A 27962-nucleotide genomic window follows, 5' to 3' on the forward strand; every position below is an offset into this window, starting at 1 on the left:
TGATAAAATCTATTTGGGGAAAATCCGTGTATTCTGCTACACCAAGTCTTTCAGAGTTGTTAGTTTATAAAAATCCAGACCTGAAAAAGGTGCACACAGCAGATATGCAGACTTATGGTGAAATGTTGAGGCATACCGGTGCGCACTTGAGTAATGGCGGTGCCGTAAAAATGAATAAATTCTTCAAATACAACGAAGTCATCAGAAAGCTGTTCCCTTCAAAAAGACCGTCAGATCGATTTCCCCGTATAAAACACCATCAACATCGTTCAGCGGCACCAGGCTGTTACACGCTCAATTTAATTACGACCTCGTCTATTTATATTGGCACGATCCAAACGATCTGGTACCTAGATTGAATACTTTTGTAGGCAAATATGATGCCGGAAACAAGGGCGTTTCTAACGAAATGATATCCATAATTAAAGAATTGAAAAACGTTGAATAAATTATTTGTTTTTAATTTTTATTTCTTGCAGTATAGAAATGTTACGATTAAGATTAGGCAATAAAGGACGTCAAGCAGCGGGAAAAAGAGACATTCCTGGGGTAGGTTTTTCGTTGACTGGTGATGAAAATTATGATATAAATCACCATAGATTGTGAAACGTGTCCGACCCTATCGATGATTCGGATGCGGTGAATTTGAAACATGCCAAACAAATGTCATCGGGTTTCTCCATCACAACCGATGGAAATTATGATATGAAAAATCATAGGTTGTGTAACGTATCTGATCCTATCGTTGACGCGGATGCGTTGAATCTGCGTCGAATCAAAAGTATGTTTGATGAATACACAATCAATCTTTACGAAATGTTTATAGATTTAGAAAATTAAATGTATATGATGAGGATATTAAAAAACACATAGAAGATGAAATGGAAAAGTTTGCTAGGGGTACTTTACAATTTATATATGATGAAAATATCAAGCTTAAAAAAAGTTGATAGATATATAGATGATGCGATAGAGACAGTCATTAAGAAAATTTCGGAAGCGATTTATAAAAACAATAATGACATAAAAATAAATTTGGTTCGTCATGATGAAAAATAATATGAATAATATATTTGAATGAAAAAAAAAATTTTTATATATAGATATGAAGGTGAAGAAGAAAAATAGGGGACGTGGTGTAATAGGGCCAGTAATCAATAAGGCTGTAGATTTATTACCGTTTGAAGCTCATCTTCCAGGTTACAATTATTGCGGTCCGGGCACGAACTTGGATAAGAGGTTGAAGCGTGGTGATAGAGGTATAAATAAATTAGATGAGGCATGTAAACTGCACGATATAGGTTATTCGAAATATTCAGATAATAAAACAAGCTCAAGCCGATAAAGCGTTTGCTGAAAGAGCTTGGGAACGTGTAATCGCACCGGATAGCGGCTTAACCGAAAGAGCGGCCGCCTACGCGGTAACTAACGCGATGAAACTTAAATATAAATTTGGCGGTAGATTGAAACTTAAGAAAAGCGGTGGTAGATTAAAATTAAAAAAAAAAACAGCAGTAAAAAATAAAATAATAGATTCAATACCCAAACGCGCTTTATACGATCATGAGTCGATTAAGTACGCGAAACAGTTGAAGATTCCACACTTTCGCGATGTTTTTATGTTGGACGCTTTACCGAAAAAGATTAGGAAAAATGAATGCGCTGTAATTAGTTTAGGCACTTCAAACGGTCGCGGTAAGCATTGGGTTTGTTTTCGAAAAATCTATAAAAATGCATATTATTTTGATAGCATAGGCGATGTGCATCCACCTCCAGAATTGATGAATTATTTCAGAAAATATTTACGTAACGTACAATTACAATAGATATCATACTGATGACGATGTAATTTGCGGTCGATTATGTTTACATTTTTATCTGAATAAATTATACGTTTTTGTTTTTTTATTTTTTCTAAATAGATATGTCATGTCTATTATCGATTGACGGTAATAGTTCGATGTATAAAAAATCATTTTTTTCCACCGATCGACCTTTCATAAGGTCAACACGAATTAGGTCTGAAATGGATAATGACTGCCAACACTATTCCAAACGTTGAAAATAATAAATTGTGTTTTGCGTTCGACATGGATGTAAATAATAATTATGAATTTACAAAGAAAAATTATATAACAATACCGACGGGTAGTTATGAAATTGAAGATATCAGTGAATATATAGAGTGAAATGGAAAAAAATAATCAAACCATCACATTGCAAGCAAACACTAATATGTTACAATGTGAAATTAAAAGCACTGTATGGATAGATTTTTCGGATACAGATTCTAGTATCGGCAATCTGTTGGGTTACGGAGCGAGAATTCTTAAACCGAATGTAACGCATCTTTCAGATCGAATAATAAATATCGCTCCTGCAAATGTAATAAGTGTAAAATGTAATAATATTTCAGGCAGTTTTAGGAATGAAGATCAAGATCGTATTTTATACGAGTTTCCGTTGAGTGTAGATCCTGGTGATATGATTGAAGAATATCCATTTTATATTGAATTTCTACCGGTAAATGTGAGCGAAATTTATGATTTAGTTATATCGTTGACCGATGAAAATGATAATTTATTAAATCTACGCGGCGAACGAATAAACATGTTGTTGGTTTTGAAAGAATCTAAATAATTTTACACGCTAAATTCAAAATTCAAATAATCAAATGGATTTTTTGGTCCATCGGAATTCCGAGTAGCCAAAGTTTCTGAATAGAATATTGTAATTTGGATTTTTATTTTTGTTATTATAGTTATTCCGGTATTTGCTGATGAAATTGATGTTAAAAAACGTTTCAAATTGACGGAGAAAAACATTGAAATATTAAAATCTCTAGGTTTTGAGATCGTTGACGGGAACCTTAAAAGCATTAATACGTTATTGAAATGAAAATTTAAATTTTGTATATAGTGATGAATTATTTAACGAATTAATAAAGTAGCGCGTTCAGATGAGTCCGTAACATATAATCAATTTCACAGTCATTATTCCTTAGCGAATAAAATCGAAAAGGAGATTAAAATCCCTATAATCAACCGGACATGTATACCGTTTTGGGTGAAATTTATTTGATTGTATCCGACAAACTCGTCGGAGCAGACGGAAAAAATCTACTACATAATTATTTAATTTTGCTGTGACCTTTTTATTCCAGGATAGACGATATCTTATTAACATGCAAGAAGTAGCTTCGGTGAGAAATGTAGGCGTGACAACTGTTATGAAAAATGCTCTTTCAATGACTAATTCTCTTTTGACATTGCCGAAATAGCGATTGGTCAGTGCAAAAAATAAAGTCGCTTTAGATGAAAATGGTAATTTCAATTTATGCATACCGTTATCGATGCTGTTGGGTTTCGCTGAAGACTATAAAAAAATACTCATAAACAATAGACAGGAATTAGTGTTGAGACGTTTTGATAGCGATGTAAAAGCGATACGCGCTACGGTTACCCGACCACAAATCTAAGATAGAATTAACAGACATAGTGTGGGTTGTCCCATATTTAAAAGTCGTACCCGAATATAAATTGGAATTAGCTAAAATGAGAAATCAAAATAAATATGTGCGTATGGCGTTCAGAGCGTGGGATCTTCATGAAAATAAAGCGGTTCCTCAAACGAATTCTTTTGTATGGAATGTGACAACGTTGTCGCAAATAGATAAACCGCGCTTTGTTATTGTAGGTTTTCAAACTTTTAGGAAAGATAAAGCCGTGAAGGACGCGTCAGAATTCGATTCTTGTAACGTTAAAAATATTTGTGTAATGATTAATTCGAATAAATATCCGTATGAAGATTTACAGGAGAATCAAGCGTTGATGTATAAAATGTTTATTAATTTTAAAAAATCATATAAAAATATAAATTCACCGTACACGTTTTCAGACTACAAAACCAAATATCCTTTATATGTGATCGACTGCTAGCGTCAAAATGAATCCGTAAAGATTGGTATAATTGATTTGAAGATTAAAGTTGAAGTGGAAGAGAATTTTAAACCAAATACAGTAGCGTATTGTTTATTAATTTACGAAAATGTAATTGCGTATTTTCCGCTGACGAGTAAAGTGGTAAAGCAAGAATAATAAGTGAAAGGTCGCAGAAATTTTTATTTTTTTTTTATGCTCAATAGATTATTAGTTTTGTATTATTTGTTTTCCAATATAGATATTTAAGTTTTTAAAATTAAGAAATTTAATAATTTCGTTGATTTTCCTAAATATGCTACCGAACAAAGCGCCGGTTTAGATTTAGTTTCAACAATCGATACGACTTTAAAACCGGGCAAAATAAAAATAATCGCCACCGGCTTTGCTATATCGCTGCCAAAAAAGTATGAAGCGCAAATAAGACCTAGATCGGTGATGGCGATGAGCTATGGCATTACAGTTGTGAATTCACCGGGCACGGTCGATGCTGATTATCGCGGTGAAATTAAAGTCGGTCTTATTAATTTGGGTGATGAAGATTTTACAGTGCAGAGGGGGATGAGAACAGCGTAAATGGTAATATCCAAATACAAACGCATATCGTGGACGGAAAGCGAAACATTAGATGAAACTGAACGTAATTATAATAGTTTTGGTTCGACCGGTGAAAAAATAATCTGTGTCGATAAATTTATTGTTTGTTTTTTTTGCTGAAATATGCTGCTGCACATGCGCGAACAAAACCGCGATTTACAGTGCTATAGCGGGGGATTCCCCATGACGTTAAATCGTTAAACAGCCTAAAAAGTCCAACAAAGAATTTGACGGTTGAACCTGGACATTATATACTTATCTTCATTATTTTTTTACTTTATTAACATTAAATTAATAATTATGAACGTCTTGCTTCAATTAATTATGAACCTCTTAAAATATTTCGCGGTTTCCCTGTGAAGAGGCCGCGGCACACAGTTTGGGAATCACGTATTAGACGATTCAACTTGCTTCAAAACGTCGCTTTTTTGAGTAATGCAAGGAAATTAGATCCGCTGTTGATTAGCATGCCAGTTGTAGGAAATAAGATTTCAACATATTTTGAAAGTACACTTGTCTATTCCTGATACGATAAAGTCAAGAAATTTGAGTTTCTGTTTTATTTATGTTCTTCAGCCAGCAATAAATTTAAATATAATTTGTTAACAAAAATAAACCGTATAATATCGTAATTTTTCTTTTGTATAGGATTATGATGTCATCAGTGAAGCAGTGCCAGTTTTACATGTTTGGCATTGCATATTACAAATTTATTTTTCAGCCGAGTTGCTAGGAACGAATGAACTCCTTTAGATCTGAAGGAATTTACAAGGCAGCTAGAAAAAGATCTTTAAAAAAATTTCCATTATTTCAAAATGGGATCTCTTTTTTAATGTTTAGTATTAGAATTGAAGTGTTTTTTAATGATAAATAAAGTTTGTTCACGTTTCTGCTGATAAATAAAAGATTATCACGGCCGAGACGAATTTTCTGCTAAGGCCAGAACAGTGATGTGAAGTGAGCCCCAGTTCAGCATTTTGTATAAAACACAAATTTAAATACACATTAAATTTGTAATTTGTAATTGCAAAAATCTTTTCAGCCTTCTTTCAAGAGAGTTATTTCCAGTAATAATTTTTTTTAAATATTACTTTCTAATGGTAAATAATTCTTTTTTTTCTTTACTGGACGGTTGTCGTACGTCTTTACAATAGGAGTACAGTTCTTACGGTTCGGACTGGTTATACCCAACCCACCGGGTTGATCTGGTGGTGAACGCGTCTTCCAAAATCAGCTGATTTGGAAGTCGAGAGTTCCAGCGTTCAAATCCTAGTAAAGCCACTTATTTTTACTCGGATTTGAATACTAGATCGTGGGTGGATACCAGTGTTCTTTGGTGGTTGGGCTTCAATTAACCACACATCTCAGGAATGGTCGAACTGAGATTGTACAAGACTACACAACCGTTTAGCACGACAGGAAAAAGGACTGGTTATACAGAGGTTTTAGCACGTACGATGCGTGTTGACAACACGCACATGCGAGTCAAAATATTTACAGGAAATAAATCAGAACTTTGAAAAATTAATTTTTTATCAGATTATTAATCATAAACCACTTACGATTAATTGGAAATCAGGAAATCAATAAATATTTCACGTCAATAAAAAATAAAATTATATTAAAGATGGAACATAACAAGAGCTCGAGTTAACATGAGGTCAACTTAACGAGAATTTACATTAGCACAATTTTACGTAACGTAATGCACTACTTTTTAAATTCATTATCAAATATTATTCCGTGTTTATTGCACAACGATGACAAAAATCTATTATTTTATATCGAATTAGGAAATGCGACCGACTTAATTGATATCTATTTCGATGATTAACCGTTGAGGAAAATAGTGTTCTTTATTGTTAATAGCATCGGGAATTTAATGATTCCAAGAATAGACCTACTGCTTATCGAACTGTTAATTTGTTTGATTCGTAGGTCATTTATCTTTTATTTAGAACTTCCTATCCTATCCTATTATTTAAAACCTCAAGGATTTCTGTAATGTATATTTTATATTTGATTACCGCATTTGATTTATCCTACACTTAAGTTTCAGTTATAATGTTTCTATAAATCGACTATTAGCCGATGACTATTGTCTTTAACGATGAGTTCAAAGCCAGTCAATATAACTACATGACTACAAATAATGGTCATTGTTGTGTCGACGACTATTGAAATATTTATCGATAATTAAATTATAAAATAGTCAGTCGTAAAAATATCAGTCCCAATTCCGTTTTTAAATATAAAACGCTTACTATTCTAGCTATTGTGCAATAGTCATGAAGTAGCTTTGTGACACTCTGCTGCTACTTGCGACCGTGCAAACACAACCACTTGAATCCAAGTAAACATATGTGCCCTCTTTCTTTTTATTCTGGGGTTTTAAATTTATCGGGAAAGGGGAGCGATGCCGTTTTAACTATCTGAAATCTGTTTCGAGAAAACAACTTGTTCACGAAGTATTAAGAACCGGTTAGTTTATTTTGTACTTTGAGTTGGAATTATGCCAAAATGACCCTTAGATCAATAAAATAATCCTGTCCAAAAAAAAGTATATAAATATTCTCAGGAATGGTCGAACTGAGAATGTACAAGACTACACTTCATTTACACTCATACATATCATCCTCATTCATCCTCTGAAGAATTAGCTAAACGGTAGTTTCCGGAGGCTAAACAGGAAAAGAAAGAAATATGCTGGACCAATTACCTATAATTGGTTTATAATATCGCACTCGCGTAAAAACTTTAGTCTGGAAGCATGATTTCTAGAAGAATCCGTTGGAAGTTTCTTCTGACAACAATGAAAAACTTAAAATGTAACTACATTATTTGATTACCTCCGTAATGTTTAGTTATAATAATGATTTTATTCATATCAACCACCTGTGAATTTTATTTATCAAAATTTTTTAAGTCTGTGAATAAAACTTGACAAATGACACTATTTTACCAAGAAGGAGTAAAAATTGTTTGAGGTTTAAAACATTGTATTTGCTAGACTACAGTAATTTTTTTTCTATTTTTTGTTAATCTAAATTTTAAGAAAACTTAATTTAGTAAGTAATGTTATATTGAAAAAATTAAAGTTAATGGAAAATGTAAATAAAAATTTTTTTTAATGAAAATAATTTTATTTAACATGCAAATTATTTAATTTTCATTACAAAAAAAAATACATAATGCTTAAATCTAACAAAAATAGTAATTAAAAAACCCCAAAAAAGGAAAAATCTGACTTTGGTACTATTTTAATGGATAATGGCTAATTTAATTTATACCATAAATTTCATGTATATATAGTGTTAACAAAGTAATACAACTCTTAAATAATTCTGCAGTAGTTGAACGTAGAAAAATTAAATTTAGTAAATAACTCCTACCTCAAAACTATTTATTTTTCAGTATGAGACTATCGCAACCCCAAAGCCCCTACCAGGGAACAACTCAAACATTTTAAAATAAAAAGCGTAGAACGGAAATTTAAATATATTTAAAGGGTGGTTTATAATACAGAAATGGCATGTTGTAATTTGTTAGTCATTATAGACTTAAAATTTTTTAATAAATTCAAATAAATTATAACAAAGCGCAATATGCGATTTATTACAACAATTTTAGTAAAGTTAGAAATTATCGATAATGCATAAATGCAAGCAACCAATCACAGCATCCTTTTGTGGTGTCTAAAAAAATAATGCCAAGGCAATATGTAATTTTTGTACATACACTATCTCAACGGTTTCTCCTGTAAAACCATTCAAATCAGTTGTACGTATCTTTAATAAAATTCATTAATCTGGTATAAGCTTCTTAATCGAGTATCATCTGATTTGCTCTGTAAACATTATGGTGGTATGTTATATTACATGGAATGAAAAAATCTTTCTTATGTACCTATCCTAAAAAGGTATAATTTTTGGATATATAAGCGATCTTGTTCGCTTTACAGATTAATTTTAAATCAGAATACGGTAACACCTATTTACTTGTAGTTTAATAAGTAAATTTTGTATTTTCGTTAGTTCAGTGTATTTTTTAAACATTTTCTATGCGATGAGAAATGTCAAATACAGAAAAAAAATAACACCCACATATCTCAACTGGTGGGAATCAGTTGGAATATATTAATATGTCTTTTATGCTAAAAGTTAATAATTTTGTTATATTTGACAATTCTAATTCTAAAACTTATTATTACTCTCTTTATAAACAATAATAAAGTAAATATGAACCTCTTAATCTCTAAAACGAATATTATAATATTTAATTAATCGATATATATATAAGAATAGATATAACATTTTTATACACAACTTACTACTATGGTAAGAGGGAGAAATGCTTGAAATTGCAAAAAAAAACTTTTTTTTTACTATTCATTTTGACTGTTATTTTTACCTTGGATTTGAATAAAAACTCAATAATGTATCAATACGAAATCTTTCAACAATATTTCTGTTATCATAAGCAATGTACTGGATAAAGTTAAACTGAAAAACTGACTTTTTCAAAGATTATATGAAAATTGCCCTCAGTGTTAAAAATAAACACATGCATTTAGCATTTTTTATTAACATACATATTACAAATTTTCGATATCTTAAAAACTATGAAAAATGTTTGAGATATTCAATTTAAAATTCTAAAATCTTTAAGAAGTATAAAAATAAAATTATTTTTCAATATTTTTTGTGAAAATCAGCTGCAGATTTTAAAAATATATTTGTCACAAAATACTCTACTAAACAAAAACAAACGCTTTAAAATTTTATAAAAATTTTACCAAGCTTTTTGTCAATTCAGCATTTAAATATAAAAGTTTTACTCCTAGAAACAGCAGATGTTTTTTATTTTTTAAGACACAATCTCAAGTGTCTTATAATCTTGATACCATTACATTTGGTATTTTTTTGAGAATTAAACGTTCCAAAACTTAAGTCATCGTAAACTTTCCGGTAGGGGCCTGAAGAAAAGAAGATAGATCTGTATCATACCTAAAATTATAAAAAGAAATATAATATTATTGTTTTAACACATAAGTCATACCAGCTCTATTAAATAACAACGCATATTAACGATCGAACACGAGCTATTTTCGTCGGTGGGATAATCGAAACTGAAAGCTGAAAATTTATCGATCGCAGTTAGATCGCTGAAAGATTTCAGCAAAGCGGCCTATGGTTCCCAGAAATTGAGAGAAAGGTTATAGTATAAGTGAAAATTCGGTTCCAAAGTTTGAATACTATGAAGAACGCACAGGAAAGAAATGTCATGCAAGAAGTAAGAAATCGTCAAAGACAACAGTTTAAATGGTGTCAAAGTAATTTGAGAGTCGCCTTAAGAATTTTACGGAATCGGTCAAACGTAGTTCATCAGACTGATGTTAGTGAATAATGTGATGGAGCAGATTCAAAGCCTTCACGTTATTCTCAAACTGATTAAATCAACGTTAAACATTTGGAATTGGATACGGTTTTGTGATTACTTATAAACTTGATTTTACGCATATTGTGTCTTGGTGTGACAGACCAGAGACCGATCTACAAAATAATAGGAACTGGCCACTCGCTTTGAACAATAATCCAGATGATTAATATTAATTAATATTACCAGAACTTTTTAAATAAAAAAAAAACTCGGTTGCCTTAGAGTATTCGTTTGATTGACAGAAAAGAAAAGTAGATTACCAAAAATAAAATAAACGGTGGAACAGTGAATATTTCAGAAATTTTCAGAAATCTGTTTTGCAATAGACCGTGATTCCTTTTTACTTCCTTGTACGAAGTAAAGGAAGTATTGTGATCGCGAAAAATTTCGGTTTTCAGATTTCAACGGAAATATCCATTTCAATCATCCTTGAATCCATTTTGACTAGTTTCGGCGTGATGTCTGTACATACGTATGTACGTAAAATCTCGCGTAACTCAAAAACGATTAGCCATAGGATGTTGAAATTTTTGATTTAATACTGTTGTTACATCTAGTTGTGCACCTCCCCTTTTGATTGCAATCACTGGACCAAAAGTGTCCAAAAAAGCCGAAAATCCAAAGAATTTGGATTTTGGAATTTTTCTTAGCTGCAGTAATAAGTCCTCATTGAGAGGTTTTTAACGATATATCTCATAAGTAGTACTTATTTTCATTGGTTCTAGAGTTACAGCCAAATGAAATCTTAATTAATGAAATATTTTGATCTTAAAAGGGTAAGGGACATTGGTTCGAATCAAACTTCATCTTCTTTTTTTAACAATTTTTTTTTTTTAATTTAAATATATTGATTGACTAATAATTATTAATTTCTGATTGTAAAAAATCATTACGATAAAAAATAAATCAATAACAAAAAAAAAGAAAAAATATCAGAAGTTATTAATGAAATAAAATTTTATGTACTTTGTATTTAAAAAAAATATGTTTATATTATTTAATAGGCGTACAAGGAAGACATGTGGTGTCCATATCAGATTTTTTACAAGATGTCAATAATATCATCATCGATTTGAAGGAGAATTTCGAAAAATAGTAACCGTTTCAGTACAATGGAATCTGATTTGTAATCTATCGATTAGAATTTAACTAGGCATTTTACTACTTTTTTTTTGTTAAATCTCTGATGAAAACCAAAGAAAATAATGACCGGTATTCTTGATGACTCTAAATATTGTAATTATGCCATTAATTGGAATACGAATCTTTTTGAATAATTATTATGTTCTTATCCTAAGCCGGACGATGGTCACAACTCATAATAATAAAATTAAAATAAAATGTCATTAACATAGTAGTTTCATATACATCTAAATATACTAGCCGGTCAGGGCTCGCTTCGCTCGCCCGACTGCTAGCCAGGGGGTTCTGCCCCCTGGACCCTCTAAGTGTTGTATTCTCATATTTGTGAGAATATTAAAAATTTTATAAATATTCATTAAAGAAAAAAGATTAGTAATTTTACTTACTTATATTTCTGTTGAAATGGTGACAGAAATATAATGAAGTAAAGAATTATTGCATTTATACATTATATATATATAATATATATGGAACGGAAGAATGCAAGAATGGCGGGAGTTTCAGTATTTCTCCCTACAGATCGCAGAACCTGGACAATGTCCCTTGTTGCTCTATCTTCCTATTATCGGGCGGATTTCATCAGTTATTTAGTGGCGGTTATAAATTTTAAGTTTTATTTATGGAGAGATTTGGTAATTTGCGTTCCTATCCGTATGGACCATCGTGAAATTTATTTACTGGTTCTGACCGTGAGAGACTAAGCTTTTGAGCCTAGTAATCCCGGCGTGATTCCCTTTCAGCCCATCCGCTGAAGTCCTTTCGGTACCAGCACCTATGGGCTAGCAGAAGTGCGCCTACCGGAGCCCTAGTTATTTGGAGGGAGAAATGCGCCCCGTCTTCGGAGGGAGTCGCATATGTTGACTAAATGAAATTGTGGTCTCTTCGTGGGACGGTGTGGGGTGTTGTCTATATATATGTATATATATATATATATCGTTCGTATCAAGAAGCATTGTGCTTCTATACTTATTTATTTTTATAAAATTTCAAAAAACTTTTGCCTAAAATAGTTTTTAAAAAAAATGTAAAAAAATAATAAGCTTAATAAATGTTAATGTAAAAATGTACTGTTTATATACAGCTGTAGTTCAATTTTTTTTCGCTAGATGGTAGCGCTTCAATAAAAATAAAAATGTGAGCACATACAGCAAACAAAACAACGCACCATGCTTCTTGATACGAACTATATATTTATTTATTAACTAACAAATAATATATTATTGATGTATTTATTAAGTATTTATAAAGATAGTCTCAATTAGATAATAATGAAAAGTAGTTTAATTGTAAATTTTTTTTTAATAACTTCCTGAGGACCTTTTTAGGGCTACCAGTATATAATAATAAATATTTACCTTTGTTTCATATATAAACTGTAGTTTCAGAGATACATTTTAAAACATACCATTTTAAAAGTTTACTGCTGTAGCTATAAAAGGTTAGGATATAAATCATTTAACAATTCTGTTTTAATTTTTATTTTATAGCGGGTAATAACAAACTAATAAAAGGGAATTATTAAAATATAATAATAAAACGAGAGTAACAAAAATAATATCTTTTAAAAATAAAAAAAAAACAAGATATTTAAATTTTTCTTTAGCGTTTTATCTATTTTTAAAGCTATTTCAATATTTGTAATGCTTTATGTTTTCCGCTTGTATTGTGCATTGATCTTAATTACGTGTACTTGACCTACTACAAATGCCTATGCGTATATTTATGACGTAACTTTAGAAGAAATATTATTCTCAGAAAGGAAAATACAGCGTAAATTCCCTAACTTTAACCAATCAGATTTCACTCCTTGAACATATATAAGAGTGGATTTGAAGAACCTTTTATATTATTAAATAGGACTTAAATAGAGAAGACACTCGCACTTCAACGCTTACGCAACATCTACAGTACGTAAGTAAAACCTGATATTGTGTATTAATAATAACAATTATTATTATTATTAAAATATTATTTGAATTAGGAAAGGGAAAAATACGCTTAATTTATAAACTTTTGATGGAGATGGTTAAAAAAAATTCGCATGCTTATATTATTGTTGGTAAAAAAACTTATACAGTATCTTATGGTGACTATTTGTAAAGCTTGTGCAAAAAAAAAATTTATTACAAATATTTTTTAGCAGTTTTTTTTTAAATTGTAGGAAAACCTGCACTATTGTGGGAAAACACTATCAACTAGAAATGTTTTTTTTTATGGTCATACCTTGTACGAACATTTTTCTAAAGATTAAGGAACCCAAAAAAGAAATAACCCCCCCAAAATAAAAATGAGTTTGAAGTTACTTAACTCTAAATAAAGAAACAATTTTACCATGGGAATCATGATTTTTAGAATTGTTGACCTGTTTTGTGTAAAAACTAACAATTTCATGATTTTTGGCACGAAATTGATAAATTGTAGTCAAATTTGTAAAATTAAGTTTTTTAGAACTGTCAGTACACAAATCACTATCAGATTGAAAATTTCTAAGTTTCCGATCAATTTCACTCGGTGTTCGAAATACACTGCTCATTATGCGTGTTACAGCAACTCGCTAATAAATGTTGCCGAAAAAAAGAAAGCAAAACAATAAGATGAAATAAGTATAATATTATTAACAACAACAAACGTAACATCTATCAAACGGCTTGCCATGTCCGCTCATAATTATTATTATAAATAATAATATTATTTATTATTTTATTATTATAATTTTTAATTCCTTCTGAATTACCCAACGTTCCTCCAGTTATCGGTTTATAATTACTAGGTAATTATCACCCGGATAAGCCCAGGACAATTTTCAGAAAAATATTTCCTAGAAAAAGTTGTTTTAAATTTTGATTTAATTCTTGTTCTATTACTTACATTCGTAAAATGCAGCCTTATAAATTAAATTTTAAAAAATTTAGCCAACAAAATATGGTTTTTCATGCAATTATTTCTGAATTAATCTATTTTAATTGGAAAACAATATAAAAAAAACCTTTTTTAATGAGTATTTTCAACAAAATTTTGTTAAATTTCTCTTTGAATTAATGTTGTACCTCTATACATTTTTCTAAAGATATTAAAAATGTTATATCAATTCATTTTTCTGTGTGAATATCTTTGCTAAATAACTCCATCATAAATGTAAAGATAAAAAAATCTGATATGGACACCATGACTTCTTTGTACACCTATTAAATTACGTATACACATTTTTAAAAGTACATAAAATGTTATTTCACTAATACCTTCTGATTTTTTTCATATTTTGTTTTTTTTTATTGTTATTATTGAATAATTATTTATTGTAAACATTTTTTTATAATCAGAGGTTAATCAATATATATTAATAAATCAATATATTTAAATTAAAAAAAAAGTTAAAAAAAGGAAGAAATGATACAAATCAAAAAAAAAAAATAATAAACAAGAAGAAAATGTTGCAAACAAAGAAGAATAAAAAGATTAAGAGAAGATGATAAATTAAAGAGGAAGAAACCGTTACGACCAAGGAGAGAATATAAAAATTAAAAGAGGATGATGAATGTAAAAAGAGAGAAAGTATGAAAACTAGAGAACGTGTACACAAATTAAGATCAGAAGAATTTTATCAAACCAAAGACCGATTAAATGATTGGCAACAAGAAACAAATAAACGAAATGAAGATCAACTCCTACCCGGGAGAACATTGTCCGACAATATCTGAGGAGTAATGAACTAAAAGATAAGAATTTTTTGCAATTTATCAAAGATCGGGCATGTATGCCTCAGTGTACATGTTCTTGTGAGGGTCTATTTTTCAGTTACTCTGTAGTTAACTTTAATGCAGATAAAATTAAACAGAAATTCCAGAATAATTAAATAAGATTAAACAGAAATTAAACTAGAAAATCCAAAAATAATAGGATTATAAATTATAATTTTCAATTAATATTAAAAAATCAGATTTTTCACCAAATATATTTCATATACACATATATAATAATGCCTGTTAAATTAAAATACACATTTTTAAAAGTACATAACAATTTTATTTCACTAATAACTTCTGATTTTTTTTCATAACTTTTTTTTATTGTTATTACTGAATAATTATTTGTGGTAAAATCAGGGCTTGTTACTGCAGTTAAGAAAAAATCCAAAATTCAAATTCTTTGAATTTTCGCCTTTTTTGGACCCTTTTGGTCTAGTCGATTGCAATCAAAAGGGTAGTTGGTACACAACTAGATGTTAGTACAGTCCTAAATCAAAATTTCAACATACTACGGCTATTAATTTTTGAATTATGCGAGATACATACATACATACATGCATACGTTCGTACAGACGCCACGCTTAAACTAGTCAAAATGGATTCAGGAATGGTCAAAATGGATATTTCCGTTGAAATCTGAAAATCGAAATTTTTCGTGATCACAGTACTTCCTTTACTTCTTACAAAGAAGTAAAAAGGATAGTTTCCAAGCAAAGGTCACAAATCCTATTTGAGATTTTAAATAACATTTCCTATAAATTTACATTCTGTTAAGTTGCCGCTTATGAAACTTCACGGGCTCTGACACTATTACTTGGGAGATCTCCGGGCTGAGTGTTAACGTTTCAGCTTTCATTCTAATTGTTACCGATTCAAATCCAAATAAGGTTTGATATTTTCAGATGTAAAAAAATTTAGAAAACATACTTTCATCCTCGAAATTTTTGACAACTGGTGAATTATTCGTAAAAAAATAACTCTACATTATGTTTATTAAATTTATGTATATTTATTTATTTTGTGACCTTAACATGCTTTTTGGAATGTATTTTAACAAGATGAAATGATTTTTCCATGGATAAAATTTTATGTATAATCATATTTAATATGGTACGTACCACAAAATGCAGTATAAGTTTTTACAGTTGGATTAGTGTAATTATAAATATTAACAAATGAAGAGATGCTAAGAAAGAAATACTTGAAGTAAAAAAAAGGTGGCAATGCATTGCATGACTTTTTCATTTTTTAATAACAAAAATTATTAGAGCCAAAAAAAAAAAACATGTTTATACTTTTTTTAGAGGTGTGGAATAAATGTTAAGAAAACTTTTTCTAAAAATATTCATATATATATATATATATAGCTTAAGTTCAACAAATTTGCTTAAGTAAAATTTTCTCTAAATCTAACATCCCCTTCAATAAAGGCTAAAATAAGAAAACGAACATTTTCAAAAAACTAGATCGGGTTGGTAATCTAAAAAACAATTATAGAAATTTCTTGATAGCGTTATATATGAAGTATGAAGTTTCAAAAATGTTTTGAAAACTATTTAGCTGAAGGGAGATAGAGCAAAAAACAAAAACACAAAAAACGCTACTTAAAATAGAAATATATGTATTTTTAAGAGATGGAGTTGATTTTTTTAAATTTTGGATTATTTTTTTAATATTAAGATAACAAATTTACTACTTTAATAATGTTTTCTCTAACATTCCTCTGAAGAAAATAAAAATTGGTTTTATTACAATATCCCCCACCACCTTAACAAATTTTGAAAAAATAATATGATCAATACCCCATAATAGAAATATTTGAGCCAAATTTGAAGAAAATCTGTTCAATCAATCCTGAAATAGTGAAAATTAACTTTAAGACATACTTTGGTTAAGTTATGTATTTTCAACTTTATACTCACTTTTGTAACATCACTATATTCATCAGAATACATCTCAGTTATTATTGATAAATTATTTTCATTTTTGGAAAATTTTATTGTTTATTCCTCTACATGTAAAAATATATATTAAAAATATTTATCCCAGTAAGTATTTATTTTCGATGTACAAAACAGTAAATTTAAAAATTACATTTTTTCCCTTATAATGTGGTCAAATTACAAATATTTATTATTGCGATTAATTACTTTAACATTTTTTTACATAAAAATTAACAAAAACTCTACATCACTTTTTAGCCAAAAAATACAATAAATAAAATGAAACTGCTACTCATTATTTATCCTTTCATGTTAGTGAGAAAAATCTATCTAAATCAATTAAATTAACATTATTAGTAATTAATGTGCAAGTTTCCTTATGTTTAATGGACATACACTCTTCAATAGCTAAAAAGTATAATTAAGATTAAAAATACATTAAATCGTTAACAAAATACAATATTGTGATGATAATGATGATTAAGCTTAAAAGAAATACCCGATACTGTTTTCAGTTAAAATATCTAGATCTTTTTTATATTGTAAAAAAAACTAAAGCTAAAAATATTCATTACATGGAACATTGGCTGTACAAGAATTTTTACATTCATACTTAATGATGCATGTAGACCTGCACATAAATTATTAATTTCATGAAAAATTTGACTATAATTTATTATTGTTACATTATTTTAGTGATTCTTTGTTTGTAGGTTACAACCATGAAGCTGGCTATTGAAATTGGATTATTATTTACAATTTTATCGTATGGGTATAGTAAACCATTCCCTCAATCATTGGAATTATCAACAAAGCGAAGTAAAACTTCATTTAATGATCTTTCACAGGCATGTGAAACTCTTAGTCCAGTTCATGGACTTCACCAACCGCAAACTGGTCCATTTCCATATGTCATAACTACAAATACAGATTCAGTTGAACCTTTAGGCAAAATAGAAGTTCGTATTGCTGGAAAAAATGATGAAAAGTTTAAAGGATTTATGGTACAAGCTAGAATCGGAGATAAAATAGTTAATGGAAAATTTGAAAGTTCTGATAATGTTGGGCTCATTGACTGTTTTGATGGCAAAGAGGTATGTAAAATTCAGTGTCTGTGTATGTGTTATATTTACTTTTTTGTATTTAAATATTTCACATTCTTATATTTTATATATATATATATATATATATTTTACTGAAATTATTCTTTTTAAGATTTCTCCGTACTGTTAAATTACATATAAATTGTATTAAATAAACCATCTAATACAGAATATTAAGATAAGAGATGTCTTGCCTTAATTTTTCATGAAAGTACTTTCGTGAGAAACCGCATCCTCAGTTATGATTGAAATATTGGAATTATATATTATATTATGGCAATATATATATATATATATATATATATATAGTGCTGCAGTGGTTAAAAGTCAATTTTAATAACCTCTAACTTCTACCCTACATGTGCTATGCTAATTTTTCAACCTTAACTTATTTACTACAGCCTTGGTTATCTATTTTATTTATACTAGATCTATCTCTTAATCACCAGATCAATTAAACCTGGATATTTTAACACATAACCTACCGACTTAGTTTATCTACAAGATTCTTTAATTTATCTATAACAGTAGTAACTCATTCATATTAATACACGACTTTCTTGAAATTTCCCAAATGATTTAGCTGTTGATATAATTACAAACTTCAATCCTGTTTTTTTTTTCAAAATGTATATTTTCTGTCTTTGAACTTCACTAGTCCATATTATTTGCTATTATGTACAGAAACAGTTTTTACTTGAAAATATTCAGAACTTTGATTTATATCATCATACAGAAACATTCAAATGAAAAGTTTTCAACTTTAATTCCTCTTAGCATTATTTAACAATGCAACTTTTTCAGATATTTACATTTATTGATGTGCTTTTATGCTTTAAAAAAAAATTGAAGGATTTCTAAAAAAATATAATACATACTTCTATCAAACAGGCTCATTACTAGTTTCATGTAAAATGGTACAATACTTCTACTTATGAAAAAAAGGGTAAATTATGTTGTTTTTTTTGTTTTTTTTTGCTGTATTTAGCAATCCCTTCAAAAGAACTTCCTATTAAATTATCTAAAATAAAATTAAAAGATTTTCTTTTCAGAATCAATATTAGTTTATTGATAAATTTTTTAGAAATACTAATAAAAAAAAAACAACACCTGAATTTTCTGCATTCTTACAAAAAGTGCTACTTCGTTATACTCAAGTAATTTCATTTAATATTATTAACTTACTAATCATAATTGCAAACATAATTTCAATTAACTTCTAATTATTATTTCATATCGATTTTATGTATTAATTATTCATATATTTGATTTATTATCATTTCATATATTTTTAGTTGTTGTCCATTAATATAGATTCAATTACTTCTGTGTTTTATTATTAATTTTGTATTTTATAATGGTATTCTACTTAAAGTTTCTCTTGATTCTTCTAAGCAAATTCTGGGACAGTTCAATTAATCCATGTGCTAACATACCTCAATTACCCATTTCTGACATGATATACATAATATATAACTATAGACTAATTTGAATAAAATATTATTTCTTAATTTCAGAATACAGCGAGTAACAAAGTTCATCCAGATCGTGTTGATAAAGATGAAATAAAATTGACTTGGGTTGCACCAAAAGATCTACAAGAGGATTTTAAGTTTGTGTAAGTAATTATTTTTTTTACCTATCCTTTTTATCCATAATTTACCTGAGAAATGAGAGTACTCTATTACTTTATTCCTGCAGTAATGCATCATTAATTTTATAATATATATTATGTTTATGACAATTCGATTGATACAGTTTTATCCAGCAATGATTCATTGTTGTATTTTAATAAATTTTAAGGGCAGTGAGTGCTATGATCATTAACACTAAACACTAATAAAGACTTCTGCTGATCTTTATTAGATATTAGAATATCAATTTTATTAATGTAATCTAATAAAAATCATATTCATTACATCAATAAAGTTGTTGCAATCAATATAATATTTCATGTAACAAAATACCAAAATTGAATTTTTTACATGGCGGAATAATAGTATCTTCACCTTTCATTTGGAAGGATTCTGGATTCAAATTCTAGTCAGGTCTTCATATTTTTTGATAATGTATAAAATTATTTTCTCATTTTCATTATAAATAAAATAGATTTATTTTTTATTTTAAAGCACATTTATTAAAAGGAAAAAAAACACTAATAAGGAAAAAGTAATTTTTGTAACATATCACAGTAAGTTAAGATTTAATATCATTTAAATAAATTTGCTACAGTAAATTAGGATTCTTTTCAAACTGTCATCAAATTAAAGGTTTTTTGCATTACTGTTTTTATTACATTTTTTATGGCAGTTTCAGATTTAATTACACTTGTAATAAAAATGTGTGGAAACTCTAACAATAAAATATAATAACTGAAGATCTCTGTGCCAGAATGGTAGCATCTCGGTCTTTCATTTGAAGGTTCTGGGTTTGAATAATGGTCAAGCATGAATTTTTCATATGCTACAAATTTCCCATTTCATATTCCCATGCACAAACTTCAAGCTTATAAAGTAATTAATCCAAAAAAAAAAAAAAATTAGTTACTATGAACTATAAAATTTTCATCAAGAGAAGCATCATTAACATTTGTCTCATTAAGAATGCAGCAGCACTAGAATTTCATATAATAATAAAATGGATGAGTAAATTTTTGAAATACTTCACCCATTACAGAAAATACATTTCATTCTTTCAGAGGTCTTGATGGTCAAATAATCAAGCCTAAAACTACCAAAGCTGTTAATGAAGTATGATATTAAGATTTAAAATTATAATTATGACGGATGCTTTTATTACTAGTGACACTAAATCTGAAATTATTGTGATTTAGTAATTGCCAATTTGTTTTCCATACTCATTAATTTGAAGTGTTCTTTGACAATGATACTCTAGAATCCTATAGTTTATTGTAAATAATATTAAATCTTAAGGTACTATGATAAGTTCAAAAATAATTTTTTCCTTTTAAGTGAATTTTTTCCCCCAATTTTTTTTAATAAAAGTGATATAAAGTTTTTTATTTTGTTTTACCTCTTACAGTTAATTTTTTTGGTCCAAATTTTAACCCACTTTTTCAATTAATGAAGTATTTCTTACTTCACATAAAGATTTATTTTTAAATTTAAATATTTATTAGATCTTGGCCTTCTGAGAATATTTTTGATCCCATGTAAACAACTGCACGATCAACAATGCTGCCTAGCATTTTGTTCACAATTGATTCCCTTGATATGACTAAAAATAATTTTAGTCTGTTTAAGTCAAGTGATATGATTAAATCAGATTGTTATTAAATGAACAGTTTGTCTGTTATTAATCACTAACAGACTCAATTTATTAAATCATAATATCACTATTATTTTTATTATACTAAAGTTTTTTCCTTATAATTTTATTTTTGTGTGATAATACTTGCATTTTGTGCTTTCAAGATTTGTATTCAATTCGTGAAAGCAAATTTTTTTTATATGGGGTTTACGGTATTCATACCTTTGAACAAAGATACTAATGATTAGCAGTAAGCTCAGATAAGAAGAACATTCATTATTTACAACTTGTGCTTTATTTACAACTATATCAAAGTATAATTTTACTCCTCAGGGTTAGATCCAGTGTTGAAAGTTAGAGAATTTTTTTTATTTATGAACTGTGGTGTTTTCAGCCACAGAATATTATTCTTCTATAATAAATGTAATAATATTTCAGAGAATATTATTCTTCTATAGCCTCATACCTTATAAAATATATTAATATTAGCAAAAAGTAATTAATTTTCACTGCAAATTATGGATTGTGATGTATTTTTGCATCACAATCCATTGAAATAAAAACTGAGCATATACACAAAATATTTAATTAGCCTTTTAACTTATCAGGAAATGATTTAAAGTTTGATTATAAAATGTTCATTGTATTGACAGATGGGTGAATTAAATAAAAGCAAATAAAAAAAAGAAAAAAAAACTTTAGTTGAGTATCAGCCATTGTTAAGAGTAGGTAAACAAATTTTTAATTCATTATTCATCAGCCTATTTTGGCAATGAAATAAGTAAAACTGGAATAACATTTTTAAATAAGTACTATCCTTGCCAAAATGTCCTATTCTTTAAAAAACGGGCCAAATCATTTTTAGAACATTCCACTTATCATTATGTTTGTAACACAATTATGTAATTAGTGTTGCAAACCTGAGAATATCCTATTGGTGTTTTGCTATAAACTTAAGGTTTATGTTAGATCTTGCTAAATGCTACAATGGCATGAAAGCATTGATGGCATGCATACCACATAAAGATCATTTGAACTCCTACCTCCTAAAAATTATTTATTGTCAACCTTACTTACTTCCAAAACTGTAAAACATGGTATCACACCACAAGCATTCAAAGAAATATTATTATATTTCTAAATTCTTTTGTTTATCTTCTATAGTTCCATTATTCACAATAATTTAATCCAGGCTGTCTTAGATTATTCACCAGTATAAAAATACCCGATTCTACAGAACAGTTTTAAAACTAACTTTTATATAATAATGGAAGTTGAAGTAGAAGTTGTTATAAATACTTTACCAAATTTTAAGCAACTTTTCTCTCTAATTTAGACCAAAAGCACTTTCACATTTAGATAACATTTTTATACTTTTACCTAAAAAACAATGTGCATTATACTCCGCTTAAAATTGTTCAATATATTTTAAACATGATATGATAGGATACCAAAATTTAATGCTGTTGATTGTACAGAGTGGCATACAAAATGATCCAATATTTGGTTTTATTAAAAAATATTTATTTGAATCGCAGTACTCAAAAGTAAAATACAACATGTTTATGTATATCCGGAAATTATATTCTGCTTATCACATGTTCAATATGACCACTATCACGTCTAGCAACTTCTTCAACATGAACTCCTATGTTGTTAATAACTCGACGGCCATATCCTCGGTTTTCTCATTGCATGCCTCAATGATCAGCACTCTCAGTTCCATCACTACACAAGGATGTTTAGGGAAAATCTTTTCCTTCAGAAATCCCCAAAGAAAATCACACGAACTAAAATCAGGACTGTTCGGTTGTCAGATATGTCCACACGAAAAACGATTAGGAAATCGGTTTGAAATGACATTTGCATCAAAAGTTTCACGGAGAAAGTCTAAAACAACATTAACTATATGTGGTCTGACTGCATCCTGCATGAACCATTCGTTTTCTAACTGAAACCTTTTTGAAAGGAGCTGAGGAACAACATCATTACACAGCATGTCCAGATAACGTTCACTGTCTGTTCAAAAAAGAATGGGCCATTACCCCATAACTTGATATAGCGGCCCATACTGTAATTCTTGGATCGAGATGCACCTGTTCATGAAGCACGTGTGGATTTTCAGAAGCCTAAAAACATACATTTTGTTAATTACCAACCTCATCTAGGTGAAAATGCCTCATCTGAAAACCAAACATTGTTCAACAATACATTTTGGTTAAGTGAATGGCATTCTTTGATGTTTGTTGTCAACCATCAATTTAGGCAACACTGTTTTTTTTACGGATACAAATACAAATCAGTTTTTAAAATTCGCTGCACAGATCGCCTAGAAAAACAAAAATGTGCTGATGCTTTTCTTGTTGATTTACTCGAGATCCTCAGCATCATTGCTCTGACATCTACGATATTCTGTGTAGAACGAAAAATCTAACAACAAAGTTCTTATATTTTCTTGGCATTAGTTATTTATTATTACATAGTGGAAAAATAATGATAGATGAACAAAGTTTAAAGGACTCAAAAAATTAATATTTTTTAAATGTTTTTTATTCCCCATTCCCAAAATCACCTTCCAAGAAGGCTTCCTTGATTTGACTATGTTTACTATTTTAAATGGAAGAAACTGAAAAGACTCTTTTTTTTGGGGGTGGGGGTGAATTATGATTAAATTTTATAGTTATATTATTAATACAAATTTAAATAATCAAAAAATGTTTTAAAAATATTCCAAAAATCGTTATTTTTAAACTTTGACCGGATCCCTACTCCCAATTTTGCTCCAAAGTATTATTATTTTATTTTTTTGTACTAATACTACTACTACTACTACTACTACTACTATTATAGTTGGGAAGAAATAAAAAAAATTGGTTTAAAAAATATGCATAAATAAAAAGATAACTTTTTTCAATTTTTAGGGAAGGGGAGAATTTGGAGGCATATTTTTTTTTTAAATGGTAAGATAAGCATGTATGCATATACTGAGCTTAATATAAAGTGGGGTTATGTTTGCAAAATTTTGAGAAAACTGATCTCAAAGAAACTATCTACTCCATCCCTGGAGATATTGACCCCAAACATTTACCAAAAAATTACCTCATATACCCTGAGTGTCTGTGCTAAATTTAATCAAAATCAGTTTATCCACTCCAAAGTTATTAAGCTCCAGTCATGCCAAGGCATATACATATTTATGATCATTACCCCACTATTTTTTTTGTTTTTTGGGGACCCTGGGTCATGAAACATTGATAAATGTAAAAAATCCTACCCAATTTTTGGACTGATTATATATACAATACTTACCTTCTTTTAGCATAGTTCTAGAACTATGATGCCAGAAAGTAAAATATTTGAATACAATTATATTTTTTTGTCTAATAGCAATCAAAATAATAAATATAAACATATTTTCTAGTGTCACTGTGGTAAAGGACTTTAAAACATTCTGGGTTCGACAGACATCTGACACCATCAAAGTTAAAAAACAATAAGCTGTTTAAATGGATTAAAACAATAATCTACAGTAAATGGTATGTATTGTTTCACAAAGTATGAATTATGCTAAGTAGTAACTAACATAAAATAACATAGCAAATGCTCAAGAACCATTTGTTTTAAGTCAAAATTTATAACTAAATGTACATTTCAGATGTTTATCAATAATCAACAATTACAAAGGAATTATTGAGAATGAACATAAATACAAAAAAAAAAAAAAAACATAAAATAAATAAGATTTAATGGCTTAATAATATTAAAAATGTTTAGATGTATTTACAAATATAGTTTGCTATTTGCAAACTGTTCTCAAAAATTCTATTTGTTATTTGATGTATCATTTAATTCACCTATTCAGTGTTATCAGAAGATGAATGTGTAAATTATTTAAGAGTTGTCACTGATTGAACTGCTAATAATAAATAACTTACAATGTCACATAAGCAGAACTCATATCTTATTGTTATTAAACATTAATTTTATTCTGTTGTATCCTTGTTCACTTTCAGTACATGGGGTTATGTTTGCAAAATTTTGAGAAAACTGATCTCAAAGAAACTACCTATTCCATCCCTGGAGATATTGACCCCAAACATTTGCCAAAAAATTGCCTCATATATCCTGAGTATCTGTGCTAAATTTAATCAAAATCAGTTTATCCACAAACAAACATACAATGTTATTTTAAATTAAGTGGCTGTTGACCCAATCATGTTCTTTTTTCTTTCTTTCTTTCTTTTTCCTGTTTTTAGCCTCCGGTAACTACCGTTCAGATAATTCTTCAGAGGATGAATGAGGATGATATGTATGAGTGTAAATGAAGTATAGTCTTGTACATTCTCAGTTCGACCATTCCTGAGATGTGTGGTTAATTGAAACCCAACCACCAAAGAACACAGGTATCCACGATCTAGTATTCAAATCCGTATAAAAATAACTGGCTTTAGTAGGACTTGAACGCTGTAACTCTCGACTTCCAAATCAGCTGATTTGGGAAGATGCATTAACCACTAGATCAACCCGGTGGGTTGACCCAATCATATTATACTCATAAAAATTTACTCTTAACTACTAAATTCATAGCAACAGTAAGGTTATACAAAAATTGCATGAAAAAGTTGTAAATAAAAATAAAATCTCTTCACCATAATATACTCGTACTCAAAATAATACAACATAAAGTAGTTAAGTTTTCCCTATTACTCACTCTGATCACAAACACTTACATAATTTATCAAATTTAAAGTATAAAGCAGGTCCAAGTATAAGATAATCAAAACAAAATATACATTTACCTAATATTGTTTGTTCAAACAACAAGTGTAATCTTTGAAGTGTTTGCAAATTCAAATACAGTACTATCCATGTTTGTTAATAACTCGAACTTGAAAGACATTTCCCACACATTACTCACAACAGTGTTTGAAACATAATAAAGTATCTAACACTGTAATTCACTTCATGTGAATAAATTACATCTTCCCAAATATGAAAATATTTTTATGCTTAATACTTATTAATTAAAAAAATATACATGAAAAAAATTAAAAATTATACAAATATACATAAAAAAAATATTTTCATATTTGTGAAGATGTAATTTCTTCACAAGCGTACCACAAGAGTAAGTTCAACTCAATTTTGTAACAAAATTAACTTTCATGTATTACTTCAGCCAGACAATTTAAACAGCCTGCTTCTCTTTCAATTATCCTAAATTCTTATTCCCTGCTTATTAATACTTTCATAATTTCTACGTATAGCTTAAAAGAACATTGTGTTCGTGTAATGAAGACTAATAAGAAAAATTACAGCATGAAATAATTGTTGGCACACTATAGTTGGTTTTTCTTTACTGTATTATACTTGTATTCTAAATTCTTTTTAAAAATTAAAACAAGAAGAAAAATATCGAGTAATTCATTAAACATATATAAATATTTATTTTGCAGTACCATTATGACAAAAAGAAATTGTAGGTATTGAGATGATGTGTTAAATGAATTACGAAATTAAATGTTAGTAGATCTGTTTTACTGAAGCAAAAGTATGTTATGGCATCAGCATTATAAAGGCTGTCACACATAGATTTTGGTACTTATTAAAATTAAAATTGAACTGCATGAAATTAAAATAATAACTGAGATTTATATGAATCACACATTAACATTTATTTTTTTCTTTTCAGACAAATTGCATTCAAAAGTATGCAGTTCATTTTTATCACAAATCCAGTCTTAATTAGTTTTCACAAAGCACTACTTCAGAAGTCAGCCTTAACTTTGTGTATTAAAAGAGAAGACATGCTAAAGATATTGTTCTTAATTTTTTTAAAGATATTGTTTTTTTATTTGTTTCAATTAAAAGTTGTTTTTAATTATTCTTCACAATAACAAAATAATTGATGATTCTTTTTTGTAGAATTTTTTTACATAATTTGTTCTGAAATATTTACAATGTTTTTTAAATTTATTTTGTGAAATAAAATTAAGAATTAGAACAGAATAAATAAAGAATCACTTGAAAACAAATGTTTTTCAATAAATAAAATAAAATTTCTAATTTTTCTTACTTTTTCTTAATTTAAATCTTCAACTACGCTTTTCACAAACACCAACAAACCCACTGAACCCATCCTCTGAAATAACCTTCTGAGAAATTGGAATGACAAATCAAACTGAAAATACAATAGTACAATTTAATTGGCCCTTTTTTAATAAACTGTCAATAAAATAGAAATTAAAATTCAGTGATAAAGTGATAAAGATCATAATATTAAATTAATTTGTGTAAACTTTCAATTTGAAATAATTACTTCCTTAAAATGGAAAGGAAATATTCTATAGAAAAAGGTAAGAAGACAAAGTGCAGTCCTAGAGGAAGAAGTAATGAAGAGGAGGAATAAGGAAGTAACTGCTACCACTTCATATGTGCATATATCATTGTAATTGTTAAAAAGATGTAGTGGTGTAATGAAATCTGAAAAATAAACTGGAATACAGCTGTCAAACGATTAAATAGAATTTAAAGAAATTTTGTCGATAAAATTTTATGTGGTATGATATAAATGGCCAGTCAATAAGCAATGTAGGTTTACTGGTATTCTCTTTAGTTCTATTTTCCTTCTTTCTCCTTTTAAAGGAAAAACTTAAATTTTTTTTTCTTGAGGTTTTGGAGGCATCAACTGCTATGGTCATTAGCCCCTTCCACATCAAAAAATAATAAGAAAAAATTTACTTTTCCCTTCCAATAAAACACAAGTGACATAGTCAGTAAACT

At 28.6% G+C, this 27962-nt stretch overlaps 1 protein-coding gene across 3 annotated transcripts; it reads left to right on the forward strand.

The window, feature by feature from the left end:
- Window positions 1-12871: 12871 nt before the first annotated feature.
- LOC142320617 (putative defense protein 3) lies at window positions 12872-27254 on the forward strand. Of its 3 annotated transcripts, none has more exons than XM_075358612.1 (5): window positions 12872-13028; window positions 17520-17900; window positions 19427-19527; window positions 24601-24715; window positions 26872-27254. In XM_075358612.1, exons 2-4 carry the CDS (start codon window positions 17529-17531, stop codon window positions 24674-24676), a joined length of 549 nt encoding a protein of 182 aa, XP_075214727.1. In that variant the 5' UTR covers window positions 12872-13028; window positions 17520-17528; the 3' UTR covers window positions 24677-24715; window positions 26872-27254. The 3 variants fall into 3 exon arrangements, with proteins under 3 accessions (XP_075214727.1, XP_075214736.1, XP_075214746.1); XM_075358621.1 differs by having other exon boundaries at window positions 12875-13024; XM_075358631.1 differs by lacking the exon at window positions 12872-13028 and having other exon boundaries at window positions 17503-17900.
- The last annotated feature ends 708 nt before the right edge of the window (window positions 27255-27962 follow it).

The sequence above is a fragment of the Lycorma delicatula genome, chromosome 1 (genome assembly GCF_047948215.1).
Source record: "Lycorma delicatula isolate Av1 chromosome 1, ASM4794821v1, whole genome shotgun sequence".
Classification (NCBI taxonomy): Eukaryota; Metazoa; Arthropoda; class Insecta; order Hemiptera; family Fulgoridae; genus Lycorma; species Lycorma delicatula.